Genomic DNA, 20,911 nt, shown 5'->3' with positions numbered 1-20,911 from the left:
AGATTTCTGTGGAGAGAGACGGACAGCAGCGGCAGAGCAGGAAGGAGAGTAGACCGCTGGCTAAAATAAATAGAAAAAGAATTTAAACAATGAAACCGTCGATGAGTGCATTGCAGTTCACTAGTAAATAAACTGGTTTGTTCATATATTTATTCAATGACGTAACATTCTTCAGTTAAAGCACTAAAGGTTAGCAGCTTGCTAGCAAGAGAGGGCTGTGTCATTGAGAAGGCAGGACACGTCAAGACGAGGAAGAAAAAGCTGGGAAGCTACTGCTAGCCAGACTTGATATTCTTGGGAGATACAAAAGCTACATTCTCTCGCTGGTTACATAAATCATTTTAACTGGTTCAGAGTAGTCTACGTTTGTTACATCGGAACGGACCGTCTCCCAGTCGTCGCTTGGATCAAGGGTAGCCAGTAAGGTGAAAAGTGATTTTATATATTTATTTTAATGAACACGGTGTGAATATTTCGTGTGTTATTTTCATCGATTACGAAATAATTAATGTGTTTGTTATTTTAGTTATACATGAGTAGAATTATGCTGCAAAAGCCTCAGAAATTAGAAGACGTCATCATTTTCTGGGCTCGAGATATAGGATAGCTTGCTGGCTAACCTAGTTACCTACCCAGCTAGCTATCTTAACGTCGTTCGCTGAAAAGGGAAGGAAATTCTCAGAGCTGTTAACATTAACCAATGCAGCTAGCGAGCTGTCAGTGTTTGTCTTCGTTAACTGCCACATTGTTCCGTCATCGAAAAATACGTGTCGCATTATCATCTTTGTATTTGGTCGTTACCCTTCTTGTGGCCTTTCTATTCAAAGTTAGCCTGCTAGCATGCTAGCCTGCCTGTCGAATTCGCTTGCCGGGTAGCAGCAGCAGAGGGAGACGTCACGAGGCTATAATTAGGGATATGTAACGAGTCAACAAGAAACCTGTATATCGGCTCGAGGGTCTTTAACTACGCTTGTCCTTCGTAGCAATATTGACTGAGAACATATTAAAATGTCTTGCAACTTTTCAGCTTTTATCGTAGTCAAGTCTACGGGAGAATAATGTCAGAGCCCTAGAAATGTTTCGCGTACGCTGTTTATCAGTTTATCAAATAACTTATTTAGCTATCGAATTAAAAGGTAAAAAGCTATTCCTAAAGTAATTTACGTATGGAGAGTAATAACTAATATATCTTGATCTTTTGTAGGACAGAATATCGTGTGGCAGTCTTAACTGGAAAACATAAATGGGGGATTACGGGTTTGGAGTTTTAGTCCAAAACAACCCTGGCAACAAGTCTGCTTTCCCGGTACGAATTCACCCACACCTGCAACCTCCGCACCACCACCAGAATGCGACACCTAGTCCTGCTGCTTTCATAAACAGTACCACCGCCGGGAATGGCAGCAACAGCGGCTCTCCCTGGCTGTTCCCCGCAGCCACTGCCCACAGCAACATGCAAGATGAGATCCTGGGCTCAGAGAAGCCCAAAGCCCAGCAGCAAGAGCTGCAGGAGACGCAAGAGAAGCAGCAGCTCTCCCCGGGGCACCAGGAGAGCGGCATCATCTCTGAGCTGGAGAAGGCCCGGTCGGAGGAGAGCAAAGTGGACAGCGGCACCTCGGAAATCACCAACGGCAAGGAGAAGCTCCGTCTCGAGTCCCCCGTTCTGACACCATTCGACTACCCAGAGCCGTCTGGGCTGGGCACGGGAGTCCAAACAAGCACCTCCTCCTCCCTGACGAGCTTCAACAACTGGTCAGCTGCCATCCCGCCGGCACCCTCCACCATCATCAACGAGGACATCGGCTTCTTCAACCCAGCCGCGTCCGCCAGCAGCGGCCCACTCCTGTTCCAGAACTTCTCGCACCACGTGGGCCCAGGCTTCGGCGGCAACTTCTCGCCGCAGATTGGCCCGCTGTCCCAGCACCACCCTCCTCCACCCCACCCACACTTCCAGCACCCCCACAGCCAGCACCAGCAGCAGCGCCGCTCGCCGGCCAGCCCACACCCACCGCCCTTTCCCCACCGCAGCGCTGCACTTGGCCAGCTGCCGCACCTCTCCGGCAACCTGAGCAAGCCACCTTCGCCCTGGGGCGGCTACCAGAGCCCCTCTCCTTCACCCTCCTCTGCCTCATGGAGTCCGAGTGGCGGCTACGGCGGCTGGGGTGGCTCACGTGGTAGTGACTTCCGCCGCGGCCTCAACGGCGGCATGACACCATTGAACTCCATCTCGCCACTGAAGAAGACCTTCCCCAACAACCACGCACCTTCACAGAAGTTCTCTCGCACCAGTCCCGGCTTCAACCCCAAGTCTTGGATGGATGAAAGCATCAACAGGAGTGAGAACATCTTCCCTTTCCAGGTACATGTAGTGAAATGAGAAAAATGGGAGATTAAATGAACAATAAAGGGGCCTTTTAATCTTTTTGCTAAGTTACTCTCTGGAGTGCATCACTAATTTGCCTGTCAGTGCTTTCACTTGGCCTGTCATGACAAATGTACGAGTGCACCAGACGGAAGTCTGATGTAAGTGCCAGGGGTCTTGATGATGAATGTAGTCCTGCCTCTGTAGTTTTGCAGATGGCTTTTGAGAGATTTATGGCTGATGCCACCCAAAAAAGCAGATTCCCTCCCTCTATGCCGCACTGTTAAGGCAGTTAGACAGCATCTGGATACTTACTCTGAAGGGAGAAGTTATTTGAGTTATATGTTTATGCTTATAAATGTGGCCAATTGGATATGACCTTTGAATGTCCTGGAATATAAACCATCACCATCAGCAGTGTCCCAGCTGATTCTGATGCAGTAGTGCTGTAAGTCCACCCCGAGCGTGGCACTTAGTAGCTCAGCCGGTCACATGCCCTGCTCCTGTTTGTTTAGAACCTCTCTGGCAGGATTTGACTCTGTGTGCTGGGGGTGGGGTAATGGTGAAAAGAGAGAGAGAGAGAGAGTGAGAGAGATGGCAAAGGGAGTTTGACTGACTGGCAGCATACAAAATTAAATGTCCTTTTCTGTATTCCAGGTTACTTTCTAAACAACCTGGCAACAGTGGAAAATAAGGGAGAAAAGCGATCAGAGGGGCATTATGTGGGTCTAATTTAGAATTACATGGTTTTGTTGAAATTAAATTGGCCTTGCCAAGTGTATAATTTGGTTCTCCTTGAACGGTTTTTTTCTGACCTTGTGTTTCTTACCCAATGATTGATTTTGTGTCACTCACTGTCCCCTTTTTTTATAATGGAGAAGTCTGTAAAAGGTCTGGGTTTGTTAGTGTCTGCAGGGATTGCTATCCTATCCCCAAGCTGTCTGCTCTAAATTTAGTGTTGCTGCAAACAATCACAGTTTTTTGGATCACTGGCCTCACGTGTTGCATGCTGCCCTGTCCCTTTTATGTTAGCCCCAGTGCCATATGCATAGTTTCCATTTCATTCTAACAAACAGGTGCCTAGTTCATCTTACTGCATTGTTTTTACACACTGACTGTATCCTAGTCAGGATCCATAGTTCACCTGGGGAGTTCCATGGTTGTGCTCCAGGTCCTTTGCGATGTTCTGCCTTGTAAAAACCAACAGATGAGCTGTTTGATGGCTGTCGGAACCTGCAGCTCCACTGTGGGAAACAGTCAGCTCTTGTTCACAGCTATCTGGTCCAGCTGGTTGAATACGTGATGAGGTTCCCAGTTCTGCATAATGCTGATGGAAGTTTCCAGACTCTGCGTCTTGGCCAAAAATATCTAGTGTTTGGTGTGAAAGCAAAGGCTGTCTCAGGAGGGGAGGTGGAGGCATACTCTCTCTCACACACACACACACACACACACACACACACACACGCATACGTGCAAGCGCTCACTCACACACATTAACATGGACCTGCACCCTGGCACTGGTGAAATGTGTAATTAAGCAGTTTCTCTGAGAGAAAATGAGAAATGGGAGATGAACATTCATAGGGCCGGCCAGGGTTCTCATGACAGTAGGCTAGTGGAGTGAAGACACTGTAAAGGAAAACAATAAAACAAATATGGCATGCGGGAAGCGTCTCTCCCTTCGCATGTCACACGGGCATTCGCGCCATGCTCAAAGCTCTCTTAGCGAACAGACTGACAGCAAGGTCCTTTTAAATATGTGTATTTCGCAGGCCAGTCCCTTTATTGCCCATTGTAGTAGTGTGCATATGGTGAAGGCAAATCATTTGTTGCACAGCTCTTGCACAGAGGCCCGAGGGGTAAGGTGGAGGCTTGGCGTGAGCAATCGGCCGCACGCTGATGCCCATCAGTGCAACCTGCAAATTTAATCCACTCCATACCCCCTCAGCACTACGGCTGTTATAAGTGCTCCTTGTCATTAGTGCAAGCAGCCCTCTTTAACCTGAAGCACAACCCCTGCAAATGTAGGCCAATGTCTCTCCTTGAAAGCTCATCCTCGATTCCCCTGGTAGGAAGGGCTGCTTCCACTCTGCCTGTGGGTGGCACTGTATTGAGGCTGCACACAAATCACATCGTTGGGGCCAGCCAGGTCTCTCACTTTCCTAAATCCCACGCATCCTCTTAGCCTGCCGCATGCTGCACCACAGCCTTCTGTGACTGCGTGGGAGGCTCGCGCTGGGCATGTACCAAGCGTCTGCTCTGGCTGGGTTGGGAACGCACCCAGAGGACCACGTTGTATCAAACGGGCTCCCTAGCCTTTGTGCTGCATGATGAAGGAGAAGGGTCTGTGGGGCGAATGTTGCCGGCTTGCACTGAGGTCGGAGGTTTAGAGCGCGTAGATGGCTCGGTGAAAAATTGGATTCATTTTTGCGTGCTGCCTGGTGATTTTTCTTTCTAAATGGGGGCTTGGGTGCTCCGTTTTACAGCCTTGCTTTGGTTAATTCTGTTGCTCAAATGGTGCATTTAATTAATGTATATGAATACATTAGCATACATATCAAAGCACCAGGTTTTAAGTCATTTTACGCAAACCGTGAAGATGTGCTTGTATTTTTCCTGCTGACCAATATGGGAAATGGTACTAATATAACAAAAGCTGCTATGTGAGCAGGCATGCTGTATATGTGAATTTAATAACTAATAATAAAGCATGCAGAATACTAATCTTAATACATACAATCTGTGCTACAGTCAGTTCCTATGATTACTATGTCTGTGGCAAACATTTTATTCCAAGAAGTTTCAATAAAGGGTTTTAATATGCTGCTTGCTAGCAAGTCTGTAAAGGGCGACCTAATCTTGATTATGATTCTGATGGTTTATCCAGATAACAGTATAATATTGTGTAGTCAACTATGGACCCCAAAACATGGCTTCATTTTCAGTAAAATGGAGCAAATTGACCTTATTTTTGTAACTGAGTGTAGAAAGTATGCAACTGTGAGCGTTATGGCTGTTTAACTCCATTTCTGTGACTGAGAGGTGGTGCTCCATTTTAATTACTTTATCACCAAAGTCAATTGTGTTCCCCTGTGGAAAGATTTTTTTTTTACCCCCTGCCTTTGCAACCATGTGCGGAGGCTGGATTAATAGGCTTTAAAGTGATTTGATGTGGAAGGCTTTGAAATACCTTTACCCGCAAAAAAGTGACGTCCCCCACCAGCACCCCACCCCCTTTTTCCGTTACCCTTTTTATTAGTTTATCCGTGGTATTGTGGATTAATGTCAGTCCTGAAACATCAGTAACATGCCACACTTAATAGTTCTCCTCGGGCTGTTCTAGTGTTTTATCAAAGCCCATTTCTAAAAAGCTCTCAGTAGACATTTGCATATCACTTGAAACTATGCTGATTTGAAAACAGACTTTTAGTGGCCATGGGCAGGAGCCTCGAAGCCGGCTTTGTCTGGCGGCGCTGGCGTCTGCGTGCAGTCTAATTATGGTGTCTGTTGAGACAACAGATGAACCAAAATAGCTCCCAGTTGAATAGTGAGGAAATGCCGATTAGCACCTTTTTAAAATAAATGTGCCTGACATGGCGGAATTTGTCCGGGTTCGCCAACGCTAGCTTTACTCTCATTTGACTGCTTCATCACAAGCCTCTTAGCCGTAGCCTAGTGGGTAATAATTTTGAAGGTGGCCTCTGCCCCTTTTCCACACACTGAGCAGTTTTACTGGTGCTTTTTCACTAGAAGAAGCATGGTGCATGAGGACTCAGGCTCTCCAAGCTGATGGAGGCAAGTGCTACTCAGGAGATCGTGACTGAGCACGGTCAGAGACTGTGCTACACTGAGGCCCTTCATGATGGCAGCTATGTTGCATGCTGAAGCCTGGCTTGTCCCAGCTCTCTCCCTTTACCTGAGAGACCAGATTTTTTTTTTTCTTTGTCCTTCTGTTTAAGGACAATGGCTGAATTTCTTGTTGGATGACTCAGCCTCTAACCGACAGAGCATATGAAAGTCTTGACCTTCTTTGTTCCTTTTTGGAAATGCAGTAAGCCTTATATATACAAATTTGGTGAACATGAATAAACATCTGTCATTACACTGTTCACACCATAAATAGCATCATTTTTTAATAAATCTTTAATGAGGATAAAGTGCCAAAGGCATGTGTACAGAGATGAGTGTGGGTAAGAGTAGTATTGCCATAGATGCATGTATGATAAATACGTAATAGTAATAATTTTTTTCCCCCCAAAACAAACTAGCAAAAATCTGAATGGCCACAATCTATTCAGCAGTACAGCTTTTAAACCTCTCCCTCAGACAAAAAAATCTAATCTACACCATGATATAACCTTGGGTCACATGATTATGCTTATCATTAAATTACTTTGATCTGTTTTTCAAGATTACATGGTGGTTTCTTTACAAAATGTCGGGTTCCACTAAAAGTATTACGTTAATATTAAAAATGTAGGCAAATGGACAAATCTATTTAGTTAGACGCAGATGGTCATAACTATTAAAATGCAGGCAAATAGCTTGAAATTTGCCTGACATCCAGGTCCCAATTACCCTGCATAAAAATTTGAAAACTATTGCATTTTTTGTCATAAGTTGTTGTGTATTATTGTGTATTTCCTTTCTTCATAAATTTCTGCTCTTTTCAAATTATGCTTTTCACATTTGCCAAAAGTAACAGGTTTGAAAACTCCACTCTGCAATAATTGCTGAATTTCCATAAACTCTATTAGAACCAAGTAACGCTGATTGTTAACTTCCAGCAAGCACAGTTAACACTGACATCTCATTTGTGTTTTCATGCCCTTTCTGAGTTGTCAGCGTTCTATTTTTTTTTGTTGTTGTTGTTGTTGTTGTGGTTATCAATTGTGAAGTGGAACATGGTGGATAGTCCAATGTCACAGTGAACCAAGTGTGGAGCAAAAGCTAAAGAGGTCTAGGCCTACACAACTGTACAGTGTGTGTAGTATGCAATGAGCAAACAGGTATTTATAGTTGTCAGAAATTAATTGCTGGCTTCAGTCATGAAGCCCTGTGTCTACAGGCTACTGAAGCTTGCCTTTTTAATTTTTTATTTACTTACATATTGGCTAATATGGTAAATGGAAATAATATCCTCAGTTGAAGGGAAAATAAGTCATTTTTAAACATGCATAATTTCAGCTATTGTGGGTTTTTTTGTTTTTGTTTTTTTTGTTAATACATATTTATTCATTTGTTAATTTGTCTCGGCCCTCTGTGTATTTATTGTCAAATAATTTGTTAGGTAATTAAGCTTGTCTAATTATTTACTGACACTCCTGCATGATTTAGCACACATTTAATAGTTTCAGAAATTAGCTAAATGACATTTAGTAGAACTTGCTTAGAAGTTCTGCTCCCTATCAGGTTGCCAGTTTGCACTGGTTTCTATGGCAATTGAAACGCTTTTACCTTTCCAAGCTCTCTTCCTGACCTTCTTGGTTAAAGTTTGAGTTAATCATTACACGGATCACGTGGTTGTGAGTACGAGCGAATGTCTGAATCTCTAGCTTGTTTGCAGTGCCGTTGCGTTTGCAGTGCCGTTGCACTTGCAGCGCTTGTGCTACAAGGGTGTGATGAGAGCAGCTCAGATGAGAGCAACGCTCCACCATCTTGAAATCCACTGGAGATCAAAGCGATATTCCTGGCGAGTGGCGGGATATGAGAAATGTCGTCATGGTTTTCCTCCTGCCCTCTAATGCTCTTGCCCACTCTTTCCCCAGGAGCGCACTCGATCATTCGACGGCTTCAACATGCACACCCTGGAGAACTCGCTCATCGACATCATGCGGGCTGAGCAGGACACTCTGAAAGGTAAGACACAAATGAGAGGGTGGAGCTCATATGAGAAAGCACTGCATGAGCAGCCAACCTCCTCCCCTCTTCTCCTCTTCCTCCCCTCTCCTCTTCCCCCTCCTCGGCCTCAACTGTATAACTTAGCCACTGACATGTGACATGAGTGTGTGTGTGTGTGTGAGAGTGAGAGAGAGAGAAAAACAGAACTTTGAGAGACTTGTGGAGTGCAACATTTAGGACTATAAGGTGATTTAAAAAACACCTATAGTTAAAAATTCCAAGCTTTTATTGAAGGAATTCAACAACTGCACTACCAATGTTAGCATGTGTTCAGTCAGTGGGATTTCCATGGCTTATGTACAGGGAAGTGTGTCAGTCACTGTCTGTAGTAATTTACCACATACTGCAGATGCGGTTGATGGATGAAGTTGAAAAACTCTTGACACTTCCATTAACATCTTAAGAGTTATCAGTTTAGTAATATGCAGTAGGTATTACAGTAGTGCTGCTGATAAGGAGATCCCCTTTTGTGTGAGGTCGGCCTGTGGATTATCTCTAGTTCGTTAGCTTTCTAGTTCGTTATTACACAATCTGACTGATGTTCCCTTTTCTCTGCAGACTGATTGCTTGTCAAGGTATTTTTATATCATAGCCACCTCTGCAAATGTAAATACTAGTGGGAGTAATGGAGTTTAGTTATTTTAACCCTTTGCAAAATTGCATTTTTTCCCCCCTGTTCTCTATTGCCATATGATGATCCTCAAATGTTAATAAAAATGTCACTGACCACCTCCATTTTCATTTCCCTGCCTCTAGGGACTGCAGACTCTTTTCCTTTTCAGATTTCAGATTCAAAGATTAAAGATTTACCATATTTCCTTGACATTAGAAATGGTGAGATCCCTCCTTTACATATGTGTATATAAGCAAGCAGCTGCCAGAAGTTAGAGCAGTGCCATTAGAGCAGTCCCACTGCACAGAAACAGAGACCGACCTACAATGACCTACATATGGCTGTGTTGCTATGTCGCAGAGCTTAGCCAGGACTTCATCTGCATTGCCAGCTCTGGGGTTAAACAGGGCTGTACAAACTCATAAGACGGTTTTTGGGTAGATGGAGAATGAGCCTACTTTAATAGTGTAATGTTAGTTATCTTTTAAAGTGCAGTAATTAATAGTAAGATATTCTAGGTGAAATGATTCTCCAATTCCCAATTTATGAAGGACACACACTTTGCTAAAATGAGCAAAGGTTATTTTATCCAGCAATCCAGATTGGGGAGCCAAGCTGTGAGATCACACAGCAAGAGATCACGCTTCCTTTTATAACCACATACTAATGTCACCAGCCTCTAGTTCCCCCTTTTCCCTCAGACAGGCAGACATTGCCTGACTGCTGCTAGAGAAACCGAATAGTTAAGAGTTGTTTCCAAGAAATCAGGGCATATCTATTTTGGTGCCAATCACTCATGAACCCTATCACTTTTTTACATCTTGATGACATTATTATAATACACTAGTCATGTGGTATTATAATTTCTTGTTATGCAGCCAAGCAAGCTATAAGTTTAAACTCTGAACCTGTTAACGCTGTGAGTACGTTAATATGTGAAACCAAAATGGGAATCAATAAAATAAAAATGTCTGAGTGTTTATCCTCAAGCATAGGGCTCTGTCGTATGTTAAGGTGAAGTCAATTTTCAAGTTTGCCTCTTCAAAGTATTTGTCACCCGCTACCACCCCCTCCCCCATGTAATCAAAAGACATGAGATCAAAGGAGGGTTTTCAGCTCATCACTGCTCAATTGAGGCACTTCTGTTTGCATTGAACTTGTGTATTGTGGTGGTGTTCAGGTTTCTGTCATGCTTTGATCTAGCTCATCATGCAGCTAGTTTGCTGTATTTTGGTCCAGTTATCGAAATGTTCATTTCCATGTCTTGCATCCCACCTCTTATTCTCAGCTGTATTGGAAACCGCTTTCATATGGCTTTCACTTTCATACGCCCTACTTCTTCTCAGCTTTTGATTAGCTGCCAACAGTGACCCTTCTTTGTGAGGGTTCATGGTGAAATTGTCTTCATGATGGGAGCTCCAGTAATTAAACCATAATTATCTCCACCATAACTCCAAGTGGAGTGCGCTCTGACTTCATCTTCAGACTTGGGCAGCGTGCAGTGTAAACTGAGCAGCTGTGATGGCGGTATCACTCCTAGTCCACACACCCACACACTCCCAACTACAAGGGTGAGACCCCAGATATGCACCCATTAGGTTTGGAAAGTCTAGGCTAAACACGTGATGGGATGAGAGGGAAAGAGTGAGCAAAAGAGAAACTTTGGCCCTTTGAAAGATTTCCAGCATTGTCCTTTGCCAGCAGAAAGGGCTCTCTGTTCTTTGTAAAGTAACAAAACGACATGCTGGCTCCAGCATTGCTGGCGCAGCTACCAGACTAACCGCCCCCACCCCCCCCCAGTGCCTGGATGAAGGACCGGCAGGGACTTTGGAGTTTGCTAATGGTGGACGAGCCCCTGCAAACCTCACTGGTTTTACTCCAACCATGTTTCCTTTCATTCTGCTGGAGACAGTTGTGTGAATGTGATATAGTTTGTCTGTAGGGCCCTGGCATGGATTGTTTTACAGATGGTGGATCTTAACTGATAATCTGAGTACTGGATGAACAGGAAGAGAGACTAAAGCAGGGTGCTGTTCATTTTGAATACTCAGTTTCTGTGAGTCTTGAAAGTCTTTTTTGACTTATCAGGATCACTAATTGACAAATGTAGGCCTGTGTTGCCATGTAGTTTTTTAGTAGGGAGTTGATCTTAATTCATTTGCATCATCCTCACATAATTTACTGTTGAATCTTTTTTTAAAGCCTGTTCATTGATTACTAATTAGTAACATAATAACTAGGTGATTGCTAATTTAAACTAAGGCTTGTTATCACTGTCAGTTAGGTTAAATAAACAGATCATTAAAAAAGCTACAATAAAGAAACTGTTGTAATTATTTTCTTTATAGGAAACTAACAATGTAAATGTCAGTTTTTTGCATGATTCTCACGTGATCCTGGTCCAGAGTTTTGCAGATAATGAAGAGAACAAGCTTAATAAAAACACCTTCACATCATGTAATCTAGTTCAGATTTTTATGTAGTAAAATTACTTTTGCCTTCAAATTTCATATTCGAAATTGATGTTCTGCTTGAACGTATACTTTATAGGCAAAATTTTATTTATGAAAACTATCTAAACATATTTTGGTAGGGCACGACAGCCATGTTTACATTAGGAAATACAAGTGCCTCTAAACACAGTGCAGTATGTCCACGAAGTACTGCCACAACTGCTGAGTGGCCTGTGGACACAGATGTTCTATACTCATTTTCAGCCATGCACTAAATGATTTATACCCTCCTCTCCCAAAGGTCGCCTGGGATTCGCCCATCCAGGAGGAGACAGCCCTTTGCCCATAAATGGTGCGTAGATGGATTTTACTGCTCTACTGCGCTAGTGGCTTAACGCTGTACAAGCAGATGGACGGACAGGCCCAGCGAGCTTTGTGTTGACACATTCAGCAAGATTAGCGATGTGTTTGTGCCTAGGAAGCACTACCCATGTGCTTTAGTTTTAGCCTTTGTTGCTTCATGGGGGTTGGGGGGTTGGGGAGTGAGGGGAGCTGGCTCTTGCTGGTTCATTATCCAGTCATTTGCTTCGCCGTTAGCCCATGCTCCCTCAGCTGAAACATTCTAGTCTATTTGCATAGATTTGAGACATGTGCTAATGCAAATATTTGTAATTTCCCAACCTTCCTCCAAAATCAGACATAAAACGTGAAGCGTGCTCTGTCGAACTCTTCTCATTTTGCATTGTTGCCCGCTGTCTGAACCTGAAGATCATAAGACTTTATTAATAATGATTTTTATCGTCTGATCATTGTTGTTCCTACTTAATGTTTTTTGTGGGCAAATCTAAGCATGCATAAACACTTGAGTTAGACTAAGGCCTCTAGTTTTGTTGTGCTATGATTTGGCTATTTCGACACAAAGTTTTAGCTTCTCAAGATAATCTGCTTCACTTTGCATTAAGATGCATGTTAATCCAAGATGTATACATACACAGCAAGCACTGGAATTTGATGGAGTCAGCCTGATATAGTCTCTCACGTTGCGATTGGCTCTTGAGTCGGCCAGCTTTAAATTGGTACAGTGTGCTTGCGTTAAGGCAAAAAGTACCACAGTATTGCAACGTCATTTTATTTCTGAAGAACCCCACAAGGGTAGGCTGCAGTTTTTTACGGATGTTGTTGAACATGTGGCAACTCCATTCTGAAGTTTGTCACCTATTCATCCTCTGTAAGTGACCTTAGCAATAGTCATCACGCCATTCCTACATTCAGAGCTGCAGCTTCACTGCAGTTGGATTTACGATATGCTTCCATCATGGTTTTTATAATGACAGGTTGAAGACAACCCGTTCCACCAAGGAACAGTAATAAACCCCTTCCTCCAACAACCTCTTCCGCCAAGGAACAGTAATAGTCATCTTTTCACTCTACATCTGTCATGTTATTAGTTTATCTTTCAGTGTTAGTTTGACAGCTGGCCGACTTCCCACCCCTCCTGCCTGGTTTCGATGTCTGCATATTTCACACAAGAAATGAGATCCAATCACAATGCAGACCATGTTAATGCCTACCAATGGCAGGTGTAAAACGCAAGGGCAAGACCGTATTGTTAATTGAGCTAATAACATCCAGGTCAGAATGCATTTTAATGCAAGGTGGGACCTGTGTCAAAACAGGTTACATCACACTTTTGGCGCAGTGTCATTGTGTGAAGTTTAGTGAAACATTTACAGGTTTGCTGTTTTGGAAATGCTGGTCGTTGGCTTGGTACGTACTCTTCCACTGGAGCTGCATTTAGAACAGCCGTTTTAGAAAAATGTGATGTACAGTGGGGATCAGTTGTTTGGTAATGGGGCTCTGAGCCCTGTCAGAAGCAGTGCACAGGCATTCTCTCACAGGTGTTTGACTAGCCTTAGGAATCAGGCCAGGAGAATCTAGACAATTTCCTCACAGTGTTTTAGCTCTTCTTGGCCCTGCTGAACAGGAGGTAATAAAGGAAGGAATGAAGAAGTGTTGATATAATCCACCCTCTGTTTGGTATGTAAACTGCTCCATAGAATGATCCTTTGTGATGCTGTATGCATTAAAGTTTTGGAGAGTCTGATTTGACAGCTCATTGTAAAAAAAGAAGTTGTAAACCTAAAAAGATGGAGTGTATATATACGGGGATTAGTCAAGGGCAACATTTTAAATTGGACAGAAGATGATGTAGAGGAAACAAACAAACAAATAATTTCCCCACGTGTTACCTTACATGTGATCTTATTTTACATGCAGCAAGGAATTATGGGAGGCGACGAGGTAAAGACCAAACTTTTGACAAATTCAAAATGAAAAATAATAGTAGTAATAACTAATACATTATAACAATAAAATAATTTCTCATCAACAATATAGAAAACAGTGCCAGTGTCTGCATGAAGTGTTGTGGGGAAAACGTTAACCTGTGCATGTACAATTGCCTCCATCTCCATCTGTGTATTGATTGTGTGCCACTTTGCATCTCTCCTACAGTATTTTCATAATTTTGGGTGAAAAGCAATTTTAATTCAAGTGTCTTTTTGAGTACACAAACACAAAAATATGTACATGCACGCACAGTCGTGTGTGTGGACTCCCTTCCATAAACTCCCTCATAAAGCAACTCAGACCTGCTTTCCGTCATGTCTGTAGAAGGAGCTCCTGCAGCTTAAGCCTGCGGACACCCAGAATAACACTGCAGAAGCTCAGGAAAGGCCTGCACAGCTCGAACGTGTCCTGGGTCCAGGCGAACACAAACACCATAGGGAAAGAGGGACCAGTATGGCAGAGACAGGACTCCAGCACTTTAACTGCAGGACCTGGTCAAAGCGATGTTAAGCAGAGAGAAAGTTTTCTGTTTTCATTTACAGCACGAGGAGCAGAATGTAGCCTATTTTTCAAAAGGCAAATTGTTTTCTAAATGAATCAACACAGGGCTTATGCAAATGCTTATAAAAACACTACGCTTGAAAATGAAATATTCATTTTACATACACATGTCTGCTTCTCAGGGGCTCTTAAACTCTGAACAGTTCCCCTTGCAGAACGTGCTTGACTGTTGCTGGGCTTTGACATAGAACATTGGCTACAGTTGCCAAGCACAGGCACTGATCTGCCTGCCATCCTTTTCCAGGCCACTCGTCACTGTTCCCCATGGAGGACGGCTTCCCTGACGAGGAGAGGGCCGAGCAGAACCTGCCTGGCCTGGGCTCCCCCCACTGCTTCCCACACCAGAACGGGGAGAGGGTTGAGCGCTACTCCCGCAAGGTCTTTGTGGGAGGCCTCCCTCCCGACATAGATGAAGGTATCAGCCCCTCGTGCGAAATGGCCTCCCTGCTATTTATCCACAGCACACTTTCAGAAAATCAAGCCTCGCCATCATATTCCTAAGAAGGGTTTTCATGTGTGATATCTTTTCCTAGATGAGATTACTGCTAGTTTCAGGCGCTTTGGGCATCTGTTTGTGGACTGGCCTCACAAGGCTGAGAGCAAATCTTACTTTCCACCAAAAGGTAAGTGAAGATCTGTAACACAGTATGAGCTTTGGCCATGACGGACCATTTTTATGAAATTTTTAAAAAGGCCCTAGCAGGTGTATATTCATCTCTCCTCGGTAGCGAAGCAGTGCATGTGATTGCAGAGCACCAAGAGCCACTTGTCACAGTGTTTTACAGACAGTGGAAAACATGCCTCTTGGTTTATACATTGCAGTAGCGGATTCACCCTGTGACTGGTGAATATGGACTGGTGCAGATGGATACTTGGCACAGTAACATGTTGATGGTGCTTTGTTCATTTCCCTCAAAAGGTTATGCGTTTCTCCTGTTCCAAGATGAGAGCTCTGTTCAGGCTCTGATTGATGCGTGCATCGAAGAAGATGGCAAGCTCTACTTGTGTGTGTCCAGCCCCACCATTAAAGACAAACCTGTAAGAGGGGCTTTTATTCTTAAGGCTTTCACATTTAGACTTTCTGACTTTCTAAATTGCATATCAAAGCTAGTTTATTTACCAGACCCCTGTAAACACACATATGTATATAGATAATGGGCTAATCAGATATTCTTTGTTGCTTTTGCTTGACAAAGTTGATGTACAAATTGGTTCAAAAAGGCTTTTGTTTATGACCCTCCTATATCAGTCTTTTAGAGAAGTCAAATTCACTTGGAATTTTCTTGAATGTTGTTTCATCATTTTTAATTAGGAAAAGAAGACTGACAAAGCTTACTTCCTGTTCTGTCATATAAAGGCCATTTAAAGTGCATCATTCTTTCTTATACCTGTTATGCGCGCTTGTGTTTACTTTCACTTTTCTGTTCAAGTTTGCTTCCAGAGCTAATTGAGTATAGTTACACATTAAGATTTCACACAAGCGGGCTGCAACTGATTTTACAGAGCCGACATTCTCACTTGCAACAGGTCCAGATCCGCCCCTGGAATCTGAATGATAGTGACTTTGTGATGGATGGATCTCAGCCGCTGGATCCCAGGAAGACCATTTTTGTGGGTGGAGTACCACGCCCTCTTCGTGCAGGTATGCTCTCTCTCTGAGTCTTTTCGCTCTTTGGCTTGTGGAAAATGTTGATATTATTGTAGTGACCTTATGTGCATTTCAGTGGATTACTATACTTTCTGTGTGTGTGCATACGTGCATGTGTGTGCTTGTTTTCATCACAGTGGAGCTGGCTATGATCATGGACAGGCTGTATGGCGGAGTGTGCTACGCAGGCATCGACACAGACCCAGAGCTGAAGTATCCTAAGGGTGCAGGGCGGGTTGCCTTCTCTAATCAGCAGAGCTACATTGCTGCTATCAGTGCTCGCTTCGTCCAACTGCAGCACGGAGAAATCGATAAACGGGTCAGCACATGCTCTCACCGCAGCCACGTTGGCAACTCCCTCTCCGCCCTCCATAGAACAAATAACATGTTAACAGGCATAATAAAATACTGATCTTGTGTATTTTTATCAACCGGTATTGTAAGCTTCTGGTCCTTTGTTAGTTTGGCTGTGAATTAATTTAGTCAGTTCCAAGAGCAAATCCCATTAGTTGACACGGATTCTCACAAACACTTCTTCACATTTTTTTGCATCGCCATGTCTGTATTGGCTAACATTCTGGACCAGTCTGTTTTTAGCTCACCCAAATTGAGCCTTCCTGCTCTCTCTTGACAGGTGGAAGTGAAGCCATACGTCCTGGACGACCAGCTATGTGACGAGTGCCAGGGAACCAGGTGCGGGGGCAAGTTTGCGCCGTTCTTCTGCGCCAATGTCACCTGCCTCCAGTACTACTGTGAATACTGCTGGGCGGCCATCCACTCCCGCGCCGGCCGCGAGTTCCACAAACCCCTGGTGAAGGAGGGCGGGGACCGACCGCGCCACATCTCCTTCCGCTGGAACTGAGGTGACAGGCAGTGAGGGAGGTAGGGGGGGAGAAGGCTAGGAGTCGCAAAACCATCGTCTAAATAAATGCACTTTTCTGTTGCTGGTTCCTTTTTAATTTAATTAAAAAAAGTTTTAATTTGTCATTTAATATAAAGTTTAAAAAAAAGAAAATAAAACAACAAAAAATGGATGTGTATCCAAAAATATTCAGGAAGAAAATGGATTGTGTAATACAGCTCTATTTTTTGGTAATTTCAGTCAATTTAATTTTTTGTGCACAGAAATATGAAAATACGGAGTGTTAGTATCATTTGTCATTGGATGTCTGTATGACTGGAATTGGCTTTATGTTCCTTGAATTGGATATTTGTTTTTTATTTTGATTTGATTCCAAAAGCTACAGAGCAGACATGGTAACAACAGAAGGTGCTGCTGATGAAGAGTGCACTTATTTCTCTGAACAGAGTGCAGATGCAGTGTAAGATCCCAGTGTTTTAACCAAAGCATGATAAAAACTGGTATTTAAGAACAGCAAAACAAACACAAACAAACAAACAAACAAACCTTCAGAAAAGTGGATTCTCTCAACAGAGCAAATGATTGAAGATCTTGTAATTTAAGACCATGCTAATGTCTAATGCTTTTTGGCACCAACTGATTCTATATCAGATGTCTGGGTTTGGTCTCCATGCAAGTAAACTTATACCTCAAGCTTAGCTGCTAGTGTAGTGAGTAAGATGTAGTAACCAAGCTGGTCTCCCCCTTTCCATGCTGACTACAGATATGGGAAATGACATCAGCAAAAGGCACAGTTAGAAACGTCACTTTGTCACTTCCTGATTCTAAAACGTAGATTCCAGTGATGTTTGGGAAACTGAACATGGCATCCAAGTGGGAAATGTATGGCATGGAAAGGTGCCGTAGTCTGCCTCCAAGCTGGTTCAGCAGCAAGGAATGTTGGTTCATTTTTGGCCCAGCTGATCTGAAACCAGTTTTGATTTCTCTAAAGCTGTCGGCAGCCAGCAGTTTTTATTTTGTCTCGCAGTGTGTGTGCAGATTTCCAAGCCTTTGTCCAGCCAACAAAATGTTCAACCTGAAAAGACCTGTATATAATAAGAAAAGTGTTGAAGACACTTCAGAGAAAAAAGAAAAAAAAATTTTGGAATCATATACCTCTTGTTCTGCAGCACCTGTGCCCACTCAGCCTGAGTTTGAAGCATAACTGAAGGTAGTTCACGCATCGCTCCACTCTCTTCACATTGCCCCCCAATCCCACACATGCAGGTCTCTCACTCTGACCTGCATCATAGAGGTTTTACTTTCAGACATTAGGGAACCAAAGATGGCTTTGTAGTAGTGAGCAAGACCATGGCTCACTTAATTTTTTTTTTTAATTCTTTTTTTTTTTTTTTTGGTCGTGGTTGTTTTGGTTTTCCTCTTCCAAACAAGTTTTATTTCAGTTTATGATTTGTGCCCCTCACCTCATCCCCTTTGATATTTAAGACCAGATGAACTCCAGCAAACCAAAGATTGGCCTTGAATTAATAAGCATGCAGTCAAAATCCAGATTAACACTAGTGAAAACCACTGAGCCCAGTGCACACTGGCCTTTCTGCAAATCCACCCGCTTCTTTTCCAAAGGTCAAAAAAACAAACAAAAAAACAAACAAAAAAAAAAAAGCAAGGAGGCATGTGTTGTATTGTTTTGAGGAATTTATGCTAGTTGTCAGGTTTCAGAGGCAAAGTATAATGCTTTGAACACGGCACCCAATTTGGTTGATGATCACAAGCTTTCAGCGTCTGATTCTGCTAGCGTAATAGTCAGGGAGATAGTGATGAATTATAACTTGATACACTAGTGAGAAACTTATCCTCGTGTTGGCTTGATGGTGTCCTAGTGCACCCCTTCAGCACCATCACTTAAGCTTGTTGGTGTGGTGATTGAACATTTTACAAGTTAAACACTTTTTGAAGAATTTGCTGTTAATGAGATGATAAAGATTATTTTATACATGGCCTGCTGATTTTTGGTACAGTGTTTTCTAGCTAAATTATTTTGTCATGCACATATAAACATTTATTATGCACTACTTTTCTAAATACTTTTTTTTTCCAACAGTCATTTTAGGCACATTTTTCACAAATGGGAAAACTCCTTTTTGCAATACCTCAATTTTTCACATTGTGAAAGGTAGCTTTTGTACTTTTGTTACTGAGAGATCTGCATATATGGAAATTTTCATTTAAGAGAAAAAAGTTGAGTGATTTTAATATATATTATTTTCAATTATGCTTTTTATACATTTCAGTGCTGAGGAATCTTTACAACTAAGCGCACACTTGCGTTGATGCGACTTCAAATCTGCAGAGGAAAGATCAAAATATATCACTTAAGGTCTTGGATCTTGTACACTAGATTTTAATGACAAAATATATATATATTTAAAAAAGTCAAACAGCAGCATGGCAAGAACAAGTTGTCATTAAATTAATGTTAATATTAAAAATGGTTATCCTAGTTGGAAAAAGGTAAACTCGTCTTTTGGTTTCCTCTCCATAGCTGGAATATAAACTATACTATAAGGAGAATGCTAAATTTGGTTCATCTTTAGGCTGACTCTCGTATCACAAGAATGGATGTTTGATGTTTAGATATTTTAACATTTGAAAATATATATTCTTGAACTGCCAACTAGCTCCTATTGTAATCCTTAGCATGCATGATGAGAAAAAAGTACATGAATTAGCTATTAAAATTAATTGTTGTGGTTGTGCACCAGATGTTTCTAAACTTTAATTTGTTAAAGACACCCCACACCCTGCAACCCCCCCACCCCCCCGTATGTTATTCTCTATGCCTTCCCCATAATCCAGTATCTTCAGGATGCACAGAAAAAGAAAACATTTAAGCGAAGAGAGAACTCTAAAAATCAAATTAGCAGTGCAGGAAGAGAGCATCTTATCGGACGCTGTCGAAAAGACTTGAGAACTTCATCCCTACTGTCTGTTTGAAGTAAAATCAAACCTTATTCGGAGGAAGGGGAACTTTAAAGACTTGAATGTGGTAAATGTTGCAAGTTAACTTCGAGTTGTTATGTGCAATACTTTTTTTGAACTTTTTCCAGATAAAGACTCTTTGCAATGTAATTCTTTAATGCCATTTTTAATTGCTGACATTTAAAGAAGATGTTAATATGTTTTTCACAGTCATTTTCTACTGTTATTGTAATCCTTTTCATGCTGGTGTTTGTAAAAAAGAAAAGAAAAGAAATCAAACTATTTGTACTAATATAAATAATTGAAGTTATTTTTAAAACATTAAAAGTTTTGTGCTCATTTGCTTATTTTGTTTATTTCAAGCTACTGTGATTGATTGCATTGTAATTATTAGGTCAATAATGTATTTAGCTGTTTATTGGTATATTTTTAATTGGAATGTATAATTAATTTTTATAATTTTGATCAGATTTTTGTTATATTTTTGAGGTGAAGCTTTTAATATGTTAAAGTGTCTAGTTTTTACTAATTGCTATATTGTGCTCCACAATATATGGTTCACATTTTCTGAAGGAAAATAAATATTTAAATATCTGTCTGTTAATGATGTTACTTAATGGCAAAATTTCAATAGTTTTTAACTGTGTATGGGAAGGTTGTTGTATTTATTAATAGCATTTTTTTACTTAAGATATCACCTTAATTTTTATTGTCATTTCACTTTATAAGTTCCTATTTTTGTATTTTTCTTTCTAATTAAGTTATGTTATACAAATGTCCATATTCTAGGAGTTGGTCTGTAAGTGCTAGTGAAACAAAAAGAAAAATCTAATGTTATTTAATTGTTTGCAGCCAACTATTTATAACAATATGCATAATTTTTAAATATTTGTAATGTGAAATGTTGAATGAATAAATCTTAACTGTGACATCAAGGTCATCAAGTTTTATTTTTGTAAAATATTCTTTCACATTTTTTCCCCATTTGATTTTGTAAAATTCCCTGATTATTCCTGGTAAGAATTCATCTTAATTGTTCTCTAATTATTTATTTTTCACCTTTAGTTGTGGATGAGGGCTAATGCAATTATAATTTGAATGTCACAGTGATTCAGACTTGATTTACAAGGCAGTGACAGGTGTGTGTGAAAATAAGGCTTTCACATATAAGGTTATAAAGGCC

At 41.7% G+C, this 20,911-nt stretch overlaps 1 protein-coding gene across 8 annotated transcripts; it reads left to right on the top strand.

Annotated features, from left to right (window-relative positions):
* cpeb4b (cytoplasmic polyadenylation element binding protein 4b) lies at positions 1-20,668 on the top strand. Of its 8 annotated transcripts, none has more exons than XM_081719264.1 (12): positions 1-425; positions 1,205-2,359; positions 8,131-8,221; positions 11,631-11,681; positions 13,607-13,630; positions 14,484-14,654; positions 14,773-14,862; positions 15,159-15,277; positions 15,767-15,881; positions 16,025-16,206; positions 16,522-16,750; positions 19,606-20,668. In XM_081719264.1, exons 2-11 carry the CDS (start codon positions 1,244-1,246, stop codon positions 16,747-16,749), a joined length of 2,187 nt encoding a protein of 728 aa, XP_081575390.1. In that variant the 5' UTR covers positions 1-425; positions 1,205-1,243; the 3' UTR covers position 16,750; positions 19,606-20,668. The 8 variants fall into 8 exon arrangements, with proteins under 8 accessions (XP_081575390.1, XP_081575389.1, XP_081575387.1 ...); XM_081719263.1 differs by having other exon boundaries at positions 19,041-20,668; XM_081719261.1 differs by having other exon boundaries at positions 17,135-20,668.
* The last annotated feature ends 243 nt before the right edge of the window (positions 20,669-20,911 follow it).

This window comes from Electrophorus electricus, chromosome 8 (genome assembly GCF_041902795.1).
Source record: "Electrophorus electricus isolate QZ-2024a chromosome 8, ASM4190279v1, whole genome shotgun sequence".
Classification (NCBI taxonomy): domain Eukaryota; kingdom Metazoa; phylum Chordata; class Actinopteri; order Gymnotiformes; family Gymnotidae; genus Electrophorus; species Electrophorus electricus.
This window is presented reverse-complemented; position numbering and strand designations above follow the sequence as displayed.